The sequence below is a fragment of the Puma concolor genome, chromosome B4 (genome assembly GCF_028749965.1).
Source record: "Puma concolor isolate L17-30 chromosome B4, mPumCon1.1.hap2, whole genome shotgun sequence".
In the NCBI taxonomy this organism is placed as follows: Eukaryota; Metazoa; Chordata; class Mammalia; order Carnivora; family Felidae; genus Puma; species Puma concolor.
The window spans coordinates 78093372-78106834 of NC_141673.1; the positions used below are offsets into that span (position 1 = coordinate 78093372).

The following is a 13463-nucleotide window of genomic DNA, read 5'->3' on the forward strand; positions in this document are numbered from 1 at the left end:
TCCAGCAACTCCTTTCCTCTTCTCATCAGCATCTCCTTCCCCACTTTTTCCCTCCTCAGCCACATCCAATCCATCAGGTAAGACCCATAAATGTTCACTAAATAAATATTCATAAACACATCACAAGTAAATGTGTTTAGACATTATACAACAATTCATTGGCAAAACATGAAGTTATCAGTTCAAACATGGAACCCCATTAACAGATTAAAAGCTTTTAATCTTTATATGTGAGAAAACAAGGTAAATGATATCTTACTGAACATATAGCTGGAGGTAGGTCCAAGTAAAGACCTTACCATTCCTCGTAAGCTAGTCTGCCCAACAGGTGTGTAGGAATTTAAATACTTCCCTGTCAAGTTCTGATGTCAAACCTCATTCCTGTTTCAGGTCCTCCGCACTTGCCCTTCCCTCTGTTTAGAGCATTTCCCCAAATTTTCCTCTTGCTTCCATAACACACTTCATTAGAGTCTGTGCTTAGATGCCATTTCTTCAAGTATCTCTTTGCTTCCTCACAACCCCTTGAGACTTCCTACCTATTCCAGCACCTTGGTCCTTTTGTCGTTTAATAGCACTTATTCCTGCCCAACATTAAATTTTTTCCCCCACTCATTTTATTGTCTGCCTCCCACCCTAGAAGGTAAATTCCATGAATAAGGGAATTTTGTTTTATTTACTAAGGAATCCCCAGTATCTGGCCCAAAGTAGGTGCTCACTAAATCTTTGTTGAAAAATGAACAGAAGAAAAAACAGTAGGGAATGAATAAAGACAATGCAAGTGTGGGCTCCACCACTGTTACCTACCCAGGTAGTGACCACAGTGCCAGGTCACAGACACATCTGAGCGAATGGGCACGGAAATACATGATAAGTTTCTGAAGCAAGTCAAGCAGCAAGTACACTTGCTAGTCTTGAGGAACAAGCAGGCAGGAAGTCTATGGCCCAGGACTAATGAACTTGACTCATCAGGATACCACACTTTCTCCAGGACAAAAGAGTAAGTCTCAAAGGGAAGATGGTGGGCAGTCCAGGAGATAAGGGATCTTATAGAGGTCACGGATATTCTAGATGCTTTCTGGGGGAAAAGTGAACAAGAGATGTCTGACTTAGCAAAAATGTAAATCAAGGGAAAATTTTTTAAACTTTCTTCTTGGCACTCTTCTCTATTCCTTTGCTTTTCTACAGGGTGGGTGGACAGTGACGCGTGACTTTACGCTAGCTCTCCATTTTCCCTATTTATGATCCAGATTTTACCTCATGACCTAAACCTGGCAGTCATGTAAATCCTAACACTATTCCAATGTGATCACACAATGGTGTTTTCCTCTTGAAAACAGAAGTACAGTCAGCCAACCTGGGAGCCCAAAATAGCTAGTCAGTTCATAAGCCCCAGTTATATTCTCTTCACTTGTCTCCACCTTCACTGATTTGTCACTCACTGGACAGCAGGGATGTCTGTGTTTACAGCAGCACCAGCTTTATACCTTTTCTAATGCTAGAAAAAATGCAGACTCCCATGCTCAAAGTTGTTTTGTTTTGTTTTGTTTTGTTTCATTTTGAGAGAGAGAGAGAGAGAGTGGGTGAGTGGAAGCAGGGGAGAGGAATGGGGAGGGGAGGGGGAGAGGGAGAGACAAAAGGAGTGAGGGAGGGAGGGAGAATAGGAGAGAGGGAGAGAAGAAAAGAAGGAGAGGAGAGAAGGAGAGAGGGAGGGAAGTCATGATCTTACAGTTTGTGGGTTCAAGCCCCGCGTCAGGCTCTGTGATGACAGCTCAGAGCCTGGAGCTTGCTTTGGATTCTGTCTCTCTCTCTCGCTGCCCCTCCCCTGCTTGCACTCTGTCTCTCTCTCAAAAATAAACATTAAATTTTTTTAATAAAAAATTAAAAATAAATTATAGAAATGGGCGTGTATGTGGCTCAGTGGGTTGGGCGTCAAACTCCTGGATTTGGCTCAGGTGGTGATCTTGCGCAGATCAAGCCCTCTGTCAGGATCTGCACGGATGGCTCAGAGCCTGCTTGTAATTCTCTCTTTCTCTCTCTCTCTCTCTCTCTCTTCCCCTCCTCCTCTCCTCCTCTCACACTCTGTCTCCCTCTCTCTCAAAATAAATAAATTAATTTAAAAAAATGTTTAAAAATTTTTAATAAAAAAATTAGAAATAAAATTAAAATCACCTATAAAACAATCCGGTAGATATAATCGTGGTTAACGTTTTGATGCATTTCCTTTAAAACTTTTGCATAATATGTATCAGGATTGGCATTATTCTAAACATTGTGCTCTTTAAGTAATTTTATGAAATCGTGGCACCTAGGTGGCTCAGTCAGTTGAGCATCTGACTTTGGTTCAGGTCATGATCTTGCAGTTCAGTTCGTGAGTTTAAGCTCCACGTCGGGCTTGCTGCTGTCAGTGCAGAGCCTGCTTCAGATCCTCTGGCCCCCTCTTTCTACCCCTCCCCCGTTTGTGCTCTCTCAAAAATAAACATTAAAAAAATAAATTTTATGAATTTATTTCTAAGGAAGAGTTTGCTTCAGTTTTTTCTCAATTATGCCAGGGTAGATGGGGTTTAAAAGATGATTTTGATATGTAATTAAGCTATTTAACATTTTATAGGGGTTGGTAATGCTCAAGGACATAATTTCTCTAAGAGTCCAATAAATATGAGCACAGCCATTTCAAATTTCTTCACATAAACAAAACTTTCCACCCAACAAGAGTTGGCTCCTGATTCAAAGGAGACTTATTTTCAGCTGATGTACCATTTTCTCCTGCAGATTGAGCTGATTTATTGTTCAGAGTCACTATCTGCCTTTCTAATAAGGTTTCTAATAGCCTCTTAAATGCTGTTCACTTTGGAGGATTTTCAACTATTAGCTGAATAATGCCTCATGCTAGATGAAACTCATGAATTTTAAGAAGCAATTGGGGTGCCACAATTTGGTTCTTTCTTTAAAAACTGGGGATACCGTGTTCAACAGAACTGTAATGCCAGAAAACACACACACATTGCCCTCATAAGATTCCCCTCTCCCCCATGCCACCCCACCCCAAATTGCCTTTGCTAGGGAGAGGATCAATGTCATTTTTGGTTTAACTCATGTAAAACCACAGGATTTATGGTTTTAAAGCATCAAGTCTGGGAACAATACAGCCCACACTTACTTAACACCCAACATGATTTATATGATCACCAAGGAAACCCTGAGACCTTCCTAATCATATATAGTTTCACAAACACAAGAAATTTAAGTGTTTTCATTTCATTAGGGTGTACACATTTTCTGAAATGAACTAGAAGATCAAAATTCCTTACCAAAGAAAGAAAATAAAAAGCTGTTAGATTTCTCAAGGGAAGAAACTTCCCTACTTAGTACCATGTCATCCAATCAATTCTATTTAAGAAACATTTACCAGGAATGTTATGTCACATGCAGATAATAAAAAGGGGTTCGAAAGCTATTCCTTGCCCTTACAGACGTCACAGTCTAACATACTGGTTCTTAAAATGTGGCTCCTGGGCCAGCAGCATCATGGTATTCTCTGTTAGAAAACTTTTAACTGCCAACTCAATTTCTTTAGTAGACTGAAGGGCTAGTCAAATTTCTATTTCTTCATGGTTTATTCAGTTTGTCTTCCAAAGAAATGTGTCTGTTTTATCTAAGTTGTTCATAGTAACCACTTATTATCCTTTTAGTGTCTGTAACAATCCTGATACTGGAATTGTCTCATTCTTGATCAGTCTCAACAGGGACTTATCAATCTTACTATTACTTCAAGGAAGCATTTTATTTTCTCTATTGTCTGTTCTCTAGTGCATATTTTTCACTTTTATATTTTTTATGCCTTTCTATTTACTTTTGGTTTAATTTCCTCATTTTCTAAATTCTTCAGGTAGAAGCTCAGATCATTGATTGTAAAACCTCTTTTCTAATGTAAGCATATAAAGCTGCATATATTTTTCCAGTTTTATAGTTTTTTAATGGCAGAAGAGTATTACAATACCAATTCTTCCATCATGGCCAGGACCAAAATTCTTTCACGGAACTCCTTCTTAGTGCTTACTTAAAAATCAAATTAAGAACCAATGTGGGTGGGGGCTGTGCTAAATTGGTGATAGGCAGACATTGTTGGGATCAGCACAGGGTGTTATATATAAGTGATAAATCACTGGGTTCTAATCCCAAAACCAATACTACACTATGTGCTAACTAACTTGAATTTAAATTAAAAACAACAACAACAACAACAAAATAGGGGCACCTGCATGGCTCAGTCAGTTAAGCAACCGATTCTTTATTTTGGCTAAGGTTATGATCTCATGGTTAGTGGGAAAGAGCCCCAAGTTGGGCTGTGCACTGACCGCATGGAGCCTGCTTGGGATACTCTCTCTTCCTCTCTCTCTGCCCCTCCCCTCTTGCTCATACACATGCTCTTGCTGTCTCTCAAAATAAATAAGTAAACTTAAAAAAAAAAAAAAAAAGAACCAAAGAAATAAACCAAATGAGGGGGGAATAGGTCCCCACTATGGTGAACACGTAAGTTTATTGAGCACATACAGAACTCATCAGAGAGTACAGCTGAAGAACTGTGTTTTCAGTGAATAATTCCTCTGATACTTGCTTTCAATCCAGTGAGAACAGCTATAATCCAAACGTCCATAATTTTCAGTGTAAAGAAATTCATGGGAAAAGTGCAGCTAGGCAGATTTTGCCTCAAAAACTCACATACACACCACTTGCACCCAGCAATGCAAACCACTTCCTTTTCCTTCCCCTGCAGGGATGTAAACCCCAACAGCTGTCATTCCATTAATAAAAACCTTTCCAGGACTGGTAAATTCTCAACTCTTTCCTACAATGTGTACAGAGCACTATACTAGGTGAGATGCGATGAAATACAAAGCATAGGGGCGCCTGGGTGGCTCAGTCAGTTGAGCGACCGACTTCGGCTCGGGTCATGATCTCGCGGTCCGTGAGTTCAAGCCCCGCGTCAGGCTCTGTGCTGACAGCTCAGAGCCTGGAGCCTGTTTCGGATTCTGTGTCTCCCTCTCTCTGACCCTCCCCCATTCATTCTCTGTCTCAAAAATAAATAAACGTTAAAAAAAAAAATTAAAAAAAAAAAAGAATCTCTACAGGAGTATTATAAAAAAAAAAAAAAAAGAAATACAAAGCATAATCCATGCTCGAGACAATTTAAGGAAAACAACAAAAAGAATTTGGGGTGGTTTGGATTCTGCAAATGTCAAATGTCAGAATTCTCAGTCAAAACTGTACCACAAAATTGCCAATGAGATACAGTGAGCAAAGGACAGTTTTTTCGGTAAATGGTGCTAAGTCCAATTGATATCTACATGGCACAAAAAATAAATCTTGACCCCTACCACACATCTTTTACAAACATCCATTTCAGAGCAATCATAGACCTAAATGTGAAAGGTAAAACAATTATAAACAAATAAACAATATGCTTCTATAAATACTGTAGGAAATCATCTTTACTACCTTCAGATAGGCAAAGGCTTTTAAAAAGAACACAGAATGGGGCGCCTGGGTGGCTCAGTCGGTTAAGCATCCGACTTCAGCTCAGGTCACGATCTCGCGGTCCGCGAGTTCGAGCCCCGCGTCGGGCTCTGGGCTGATGGCTCAGAGCCTGGAGCCTGCTTCCGATTCTGTGTCTCCCTCTCTCTCTGCCCCTCCCCCATTCATGCTCTGTCTCTCTCTTCTCAAAAATAAATAAAAACGTTAAAAAAAAATTTTTTTTAAAAAAAAGAACACAGAAGCCTAACATTAAAGGATAGAACTGAAATTGAGCATTGCTCATGAAAGGACACCAGTAAGTATAAAAATGAAAGCATTACAGGAAAAATAAGTATTTATAAGTGAGTGCTCAAAGAACTAGTATTCAGAATACATAAAGAATGCAGACCAAAAAAAAAAAAAAAAAGACAATCCAATTTTTTTTTTAAATGGGCAAAAATCTTGATTGGGAACTTCACCAAAGAAGGTCTCCAATAAGCATATAAAAATGATTAACCATCAGAGATATGTGAATTAAAGTCACAAAATGATACCACTGGACACCTGTCACGTGGCTAAAATTTTTTAAAACCTACGGAGAATAGTGGCAAAGAAGTGGAACACCCAGAATATTCACACACTACAACCAGTATGGAAAAATTTTAGGCTAACATCTCCTAAAGTTTAACGGATGCCTACCCCATGACCCAATAATTCCACCAAAAGACACGTACAAAATGTTCATAGCACCATTCATCATAATAGTCAATGCCCGTCAATGGCAAAATGGAAATAAACTACTAATCACAATGAACAAAATTACTGCTACAGTGTGCAATGGATTGGCCACAAGCTTTGGAAATGAATGATCTTGGACATGAATTTCAGTTTACCATGTAGGACTAAATATGCAGATATGAGTACAAAGCCTCAAAAATCTGCTTTCTCCATCTGAAAAACAGGGTCATAACCATCTTACAAGACAATTCTGAGGATTAGAAATAATGTGTCTATAAAGCAAAGCACTGTCTTATAGGTGTTCAGTAAACAGTAAGACTGGGATTTAGGCAACAGCACTTCTATCACTCAGGATCAATACCAGTCTTTTTTATACATAAACTCTTTTCCTGTAAAGATAATGTTCCACCTGACCTGCCAAACCAATTTGTAGCATTGCCAACTCAGTCATCGGTGAAACTATACAAGAACCAGGTCATGGCATTTTATTATTCAGCTACTTTATAAACCCACATGTAATTGCAGCTGTCAGTTCTAATGCCAGAGGATCAAATGAGTTGGAAAGATTAAACAAATGGGCAGGAGAAATGCCAACAAGTGTATAAACTGGATAGGAGTCCAACTGGTTCAGTTACAAAGTTGATCCTTAGAGAACACTAAGTGCACTGTATGCACTCTGAAGAGAAGCACGTGCAGGTTACAATGCCCAAAAAACAAAAGAATGAAAATGGGGACAAAAGTCCCTTATTATTACTATGGTTGTGAGCGTTATCCTGAGTCTCCTTTAGTCTTAAAAATAAGTCTATTCATACTTGTCGTTAGAGAATAAAACATATAGTCCTATAGTAAATCTCACTTTGACTTCTTTTTAGTATAAAATATGTGTATACGTGTGTGTGTATAAGATCTGGTATTTCGTAGCAACCAGATCCTAAATTTTAAAGTTTTAATAAATATTAGGAGAAATGGCTATTTCTAAGTATAACACATAGTCAGTAATATTTTACTCATTTATAAAGAAAAGTCAGGATATTAACTTGTATTGCCATCTAAACTAGTAAGGGGAAGGCAGAGGTAGGGCAAAGAAAAAAAATCTTCTGAAATCTTGAAATCAAATTAAAACTTTTTTTTCATTTTATTTATTTTTTAGAGAGAGAGAGAGCACAAGTGGGAGACAAGGTAAGAGGGTAAGAGGGAGAGAGGGAGAGAGAGAGAGAAAGAGGGAGAGAAACTCAAGCAGGCTCCATGCTCAGCACAAAGCCCGACACAGGGCTTGATCCTATGACACTGTGATCATAACATGAGCCGAAATAAAGAGTTGGATGCTTAACTGACTGAGCCACCCAGGTGCTGCTTGAAATCAAATTTTCTGATCCAAAATAACTCCTTGAAGAGTAAGGCTCCAAACTTTTATATTTTGACTTTATATTCATACACCCTAGCTAGTTCTAGTCTATTAAAATTAATTATTATGCCTATCAAGTTTTAAAAGTAAGATATAGTTAAGAAATTATGAGTATTTCAAAGTACTCTAAACTCAGTTCTATTCATTCCACAAGAAAGGTCAGTAGTCCATCTTGGTGCAAGTCAGTGACATAGGGGCTCTATACAATGGGAATGAAGAACAAGAAGCTTTTTCTTTCTTCTGTGGCTGAATTACAGGGAGAATCCCAGTCCATTTCTAACCTAGTAAAACAAAGAAAAACTTTGGCCAAAGCCTTGTGAATCTGTTTTTTTCCCCAGGCACCATATTTTTATAGCCCATGCTTGATTTATTTTGTTGCATGGATCTAGTTTTCCATTTACATGAGGTTGTACATAGAAGAACCAACCTTAGTTAGGGGAGTCCTCTTTCAGTTTTCTTCAATGAACCATTTATTTGCAAAAGTTCTACAAATTCCACTCCAGTTTATTTCTCTAAATAAAGCAATGCCCCCCACCTTTGAAAAACAGCAAGTGCATAGACTGCCTGACACACAGAAGTAAAAGTTTAAAAAAATGTGAGATCCATAAGTTTAAGCCAGCATTGCACCCAACACATTTGTTTAAAATCCTAATTCAGTGTTTTTCCTTAAAATTCTAAGGTCAGGCTATATGATAAATCAAGAATATAAGTACAGTGAGATTTCCCCCACCCCAGGCACTTTGCAAGATAGTCTTTAATTAAATATGATGGTGTCCTCACTTATTTATAATCCAAAATATTGAAAAAAATTTAAATAACAATAGAGGACATGTTAACTAAAGTAATACTTTTTAACAGAATCATACAACTATTGAATTTTTACTAAGAATTTTTAGTAACATGAGATAATTCCATGTTACATGGGAGGGGATCCACATAAAATAGGACCCCAACTGGGGCACCCGGGTGGTGGCTCAGTCGGTTAAGCGACCAACATCAGCTCAGGTCACCATCTCACGGTTCATGAATTCAAGCCCCATGTCGGGCTCTGTGCTGACAGCTCAGAGTCCGGAGCCTGCTTCAGATTCTGTGTCTCCTTCTCTCTCTATTCCTCCCCTGCTCGTGCTCGGTCTCTCTCTCTCTCAAAAATAAATAAAGATTTTTAAAAATTTTAAAAAAATAAAAATAGGACCCCAACTCTGTAAAACAGATACAAAGAAACATACATCAAAATGTTGGCAATAGTTACACCTAGATGTTTATTTTCTTTCTTATCAAGAAAAATCTGTTTAAAATTGTTTTTCTGAACAAACACATTTACTTAAAGTGGCTTTTCAGTTAACTACAAAAGACCAGGAGAACATTATAGCCCCAATGACAGAAGGATCTAGTCAACTGGACTTCAGATCCTAGTATGTAATTTCAAGAAATCCTTAAACTTGCACATTGCCAATGTACCTTGCTAATGTTTTAGTAGTAGAGAGAATTTTATTCCCAAATAACTGATGACTAAGAGAATATTAAGTACACAAATAAGTTCTAAGAAATTGACTAAAGTATAGTTTTTGTGTATTAGAAACCAAAGAAGGCAAGAAATGGAAATTAGAAATAGAAGGAAAAAGCTTAACATAAAAAGTCTCAGATCAGAAAGATCAACAGTTTCACTCAAAGCACAGCTTACATTCACCACTCTCAGAGAACAATGCTATGCCATGAATCCTACAGAGAAAGGCCATTACCTCAAGGAATCACATATGGACCATAAAGTACATTATGTCCTAAAACCACACCACAAAACCATTCTAAACAAGAGCTGTGATAATTTCAGTAGTGAAAAAATGACTTATCATTTAATAGTAATCAAAAAGACAAAAAGCAGTTACTTCATCTACTCACCTACTTTGTATATTCAAAACTTCACGTTTTTAACCTGAGATACCTCGGAAATAGAAATTGCAAAAATAAAATACTCACAGCCCCCCATAAAGGATCTTTTTCCAACAACATCCAGTGCTGCCTTTTATTCTTCTGATCAATCATACTTATTTCCTGCTTGTGGAGGAATTATTTGTATCTATAATTTATGGGTAAAACCTACAGGTCTGTATTTAGACACCAGACACGCACACATCCTCCATTTGACATGAAGAACTAACTAATGGGAAGTGCAGAACTAGGTTTCATAACTCTTCTAGCACTGATGCAGCTTCAAAGACCTACGCAAGTACGGCATTTCAAAATTCCATGAAGGTATTTCAAAATGCAGTGAGAGAGCTCTTCAATACTATGGTGGAATGGGAAGGATGGGCCCGAGGACATGTGATTTTACTGTAGTTACAGCCTTTAGATTTAAAACAGACTATCCTTTAAAAATAGGTTTTAAAAGGTCTTAGAAATTGTTTTCATATTCATTAGAAGTCATAAGAAATGTCGAATACCGAAAGACAGTGAAAGAGTGTTTAAGCTCTCTGCCTCTCTGGAGCAAAAGACCCTTCTATTCCTTTCCTAGGTCACCTAACAATCTCAAATAACTTCATAAACGCATCAGGATTTTAAAGGAGATAAGGGGCAGGGGGCGGTACCTAGATGGCTCAGCTGGTTGACCATCCAACTCTTCATTTCGGCTCAGGTCACAATCTCAGTTTGCAGCTTCGAGCCCCACGATGGGCTCTGTGCTGACAGCATGGAGCCTGCTTGGGATTCATTCATTCATTCATTCATTCATTCATTCTCTCTCTCTCTCCACCTCCCCTCTCTCTGCTCCTCCCCCTATTTGCTCGTGTGTACTGTCTCTGTCTCAAAATAAACTGTAACAAATAAAAAATAAATAAAGAAGGAAAGTTGCGAATGAGCAAATTTCTCATCCTTGCCACGTTTATAAGGGAAAATTACTGAAGTCCATGCTTTACTTCATAATTCACACAGACATCTCAAACACCCAGGGGCGGCGCCTGGATGGCTCAGTTGGTTAAGTGTCCGACTTTGGCTCAGGTCATGATCTCGCAGTTTGTGAGTTCAAGCCCCGCAATGGGCTCTGTGCTGACAGCTCCCAGCCTGGAGCCTGCTTCAGATTCTGTGTCTCCCTCTCTGCCCTCCCCCACTCACACTTTGTCTCTTTCTCAAAAATAAACAAACATCAGAAAAAATTTAAAAACACCTAATTGTTTACTACAACATGAGTTCAGCATTTACATAATAATCCCAATGTTAATTTCCGTTTCATGTACTATTTAGATGCTGTTGTCAGCATCAAAGTCTAACATCAAGACTAAGTTCACTTTGCAATATCACTTTTTCAAACCACTATGTGTCTGAAAGAATGACAAACTGAAAATAGTAGATTACCTTAAAGAATTTGATAATACTTGAGGAAATTTTGATGCATAGAAAAAGCATTTAATGTAGCTTATGAATCAACAAGTGCAATCATGGAGGAAACTACTTGGCAAAATACATTAAAATCACAAAGTCTTAGAAATTTAGAAATCCTCTCATTATATGGATGAGAAAACTGAGGCCAAGGGTGCTAAGGTAGGTGTAGACATACTGACATCAGGGAGACAAGCTATAAACATTCCAGATCTTCTTACAGACTTTTTTAAGCACATTTCTGAATTAGTTCTTTCTCAAGCATGCTGTTTTCTGGTGTACTTTCAAGGAGTGGTGATTTTCAGGGCAAGTCACGTACTGGCAACCATCTCTTGCTGTCAGTGAATATTATTATCAGCTTTGAAAGCTGATCTCTATGAAGTGAAAGATGAGGAGAAATGGCATGTTCATACAGTAGTGGTGGTATCCAACTGAGGACGAATGCTTTGCAAATGTCACCGATCCAAGCCACCCTCCCCACCCAGATCAGCCAAGGGCTGGGGTGTCCTCTGCAGAGTCAGGGTAGGTTTGCACAGGAAGTGTTGGTGTATGTACTCAGTCTTGGGTGATGAAGTCAAATGAGGATGTCAGCATTTTTGGTTCCCTTCAAACTGACCACATGCCAGTGAACTATTGCCTAAAATTGCAACCGTCCTCCTCCGCTACATTACCAAGGCCAGAAGGGTCCTAATGAGTATGGTGGCTCTGGTTCTTGACCTTTTTTTTTTTTTTTCAATGTTTTTAGCAGAGTAGTAAGCAAAGAAAAAAGAAAATTCGTACAAAATATTTTCTGATAATTTGACCTTGTATAATGAAGATTTTTTTTAATCTTTATAATTAAGCCTTCTCATTACTGTTCACTTCAGATATTATGTGGCTATAGTTGTAGAAATGGGTTGCAAAAAATGCACTGAAATAACATTTCTCTCATAAATGTGTGGTTTTTTTTTTTTTCAGTTTGGCTGTTTATATTTTATAAAACAGATTTATGTGTCTTGGCTTTAAATCAAGTGATTTTGATCAATTTAGTCATACTCTAGATGCTAATTAAATTTGAAAGTGGCTTTAGAAACCATGATTATCAACGAATGTGTTATAAAGTTAAAATTAGTACCCTACCTCCAAAAAGCATTATGGGGCTAAAAATAAATCTTTAGAAAAGCAAAAAGAGCTATTTATTTGCTCCTAACACCATCATCCTATGCCATGTCTTGATAAAATTAAAATTATCATCAGTAACTACAGCTGTATACTTATGTGTCCTTCTCATAACGACCGTAACAAAGGTGTCAGGGGCCCCATTTTACAGATCGTAAAAGTGAAAAATAATGGTAAGCAGCTCCCAGCAGAACTGTGATTCAGACCCTGCGTTGTTTAACTTCAAAACCTGGTCTCTAAAATCCAAATGTCTGCTTAGTCTCCCAGAGACTTCTTGAAATTATTAAGCTGGTACAAACTAAGAAAACTTTTTACCCTGTCTGCGCTTTCTTGTATTTAACTCCAAGCTCAAAACCTAAAACTGTTCATACCTGGTAAACTTCCCCTTCCTACTTCATGTGACCTTTTCATAACCAAATTCCCCAAAACTTTTTTTTTAATCTACTTGGAAGCCAATATTTGACCAATGATCCTACAAAAGTAGGATCATTTTGAATAATTCACCCCATAGCCCACCCAAGCAATAGTCAGTTTTATCTTAGTTTGATTATTCGTCACGAAAATGGGAAGAGCACATTTGTCACTTTCTCAAGGTCACTTTGAGCTAGAAATATAATCCTGGTTTAAGGTCTGGTTGCTAAACCACGCTTCCTCTGCAATAGCGAGCTACCATTGGTAGACTGGTCGCTAAGAAACGAAAAACAACAAGAAGTATGAGATATTTCAAATATATATATATATATTTTTTTGCTGATCTCTTTCCTCTACTTGTCCCTCCTCTATATTTTTCCCATTTCATATATATTTTATATTGTGATTATGGGAAGAAACTCCAACTGCTTTGGCAAATAAGGAAAAAGCTTATTCCTATTTCAAACATGAAGCAAAGTTTCATTTCCTTTTATTAAAATATGGTATACAGCCTCAAAAAGTATGACATTTTCAAAAAGCATCATGTTAAATCCATTTCTTCTATTTAAATTTTATTGGTACAGACCATTATCTTTTTACTTATAACTTTAAGACAGTTCACAAAGAAACACGTAGCTACCGACACATATGGGAATTGGCACCGTAGAGGATCTGGTCTGAACTCGCACCGCCAACTGAATTTCTGTGGTGATGGATATGTTTTGTATTTGTGCTATATAATAAGGTAGCCACGTGAGCACTTGAAACAAGTAACCAGGGAATTAAGTTAACATCATTTTAGTGCATTTAAATTTTAATTTTAAAAGCAACCAGTGGCTGATGGACAGCTTAGGCCTAAGGTCTGGATATC

The 13463-nt window shown here is 37.9% G+C and overlaps 1 protein-coding gene across 6 annotated transcripts in view; it reads right to left on the reverse strand.

Annotated features, from left to right (window-relative positions):
- The window catches only part of FGD4 (FYVE, RhoGEF and PH domain containing 4), a 243681-nt gene that overhangs the window by 161401 nt on the left and 68817 nt on the right, over positions 1–13463 (reverse strand). Inside the window, exon 1 of one of the 6 annotated variants that reach the window (XM_086713678.1) lies at positions 9629–10126. The exons of the other annotated variants lie outside the window; for them this stretch is intronic. Coding sequence (XP_086569804.1) covers positions 9629–9638 — 10 coding nt within the window. The 5' untranslated portion in view covers positions 9639–10126. Of the gene's footprint in view, positions 1–9628; positions 10127–13463 lie in introns of those variants that run through there. 6 annotated transcript variants of the gene reach the window in all.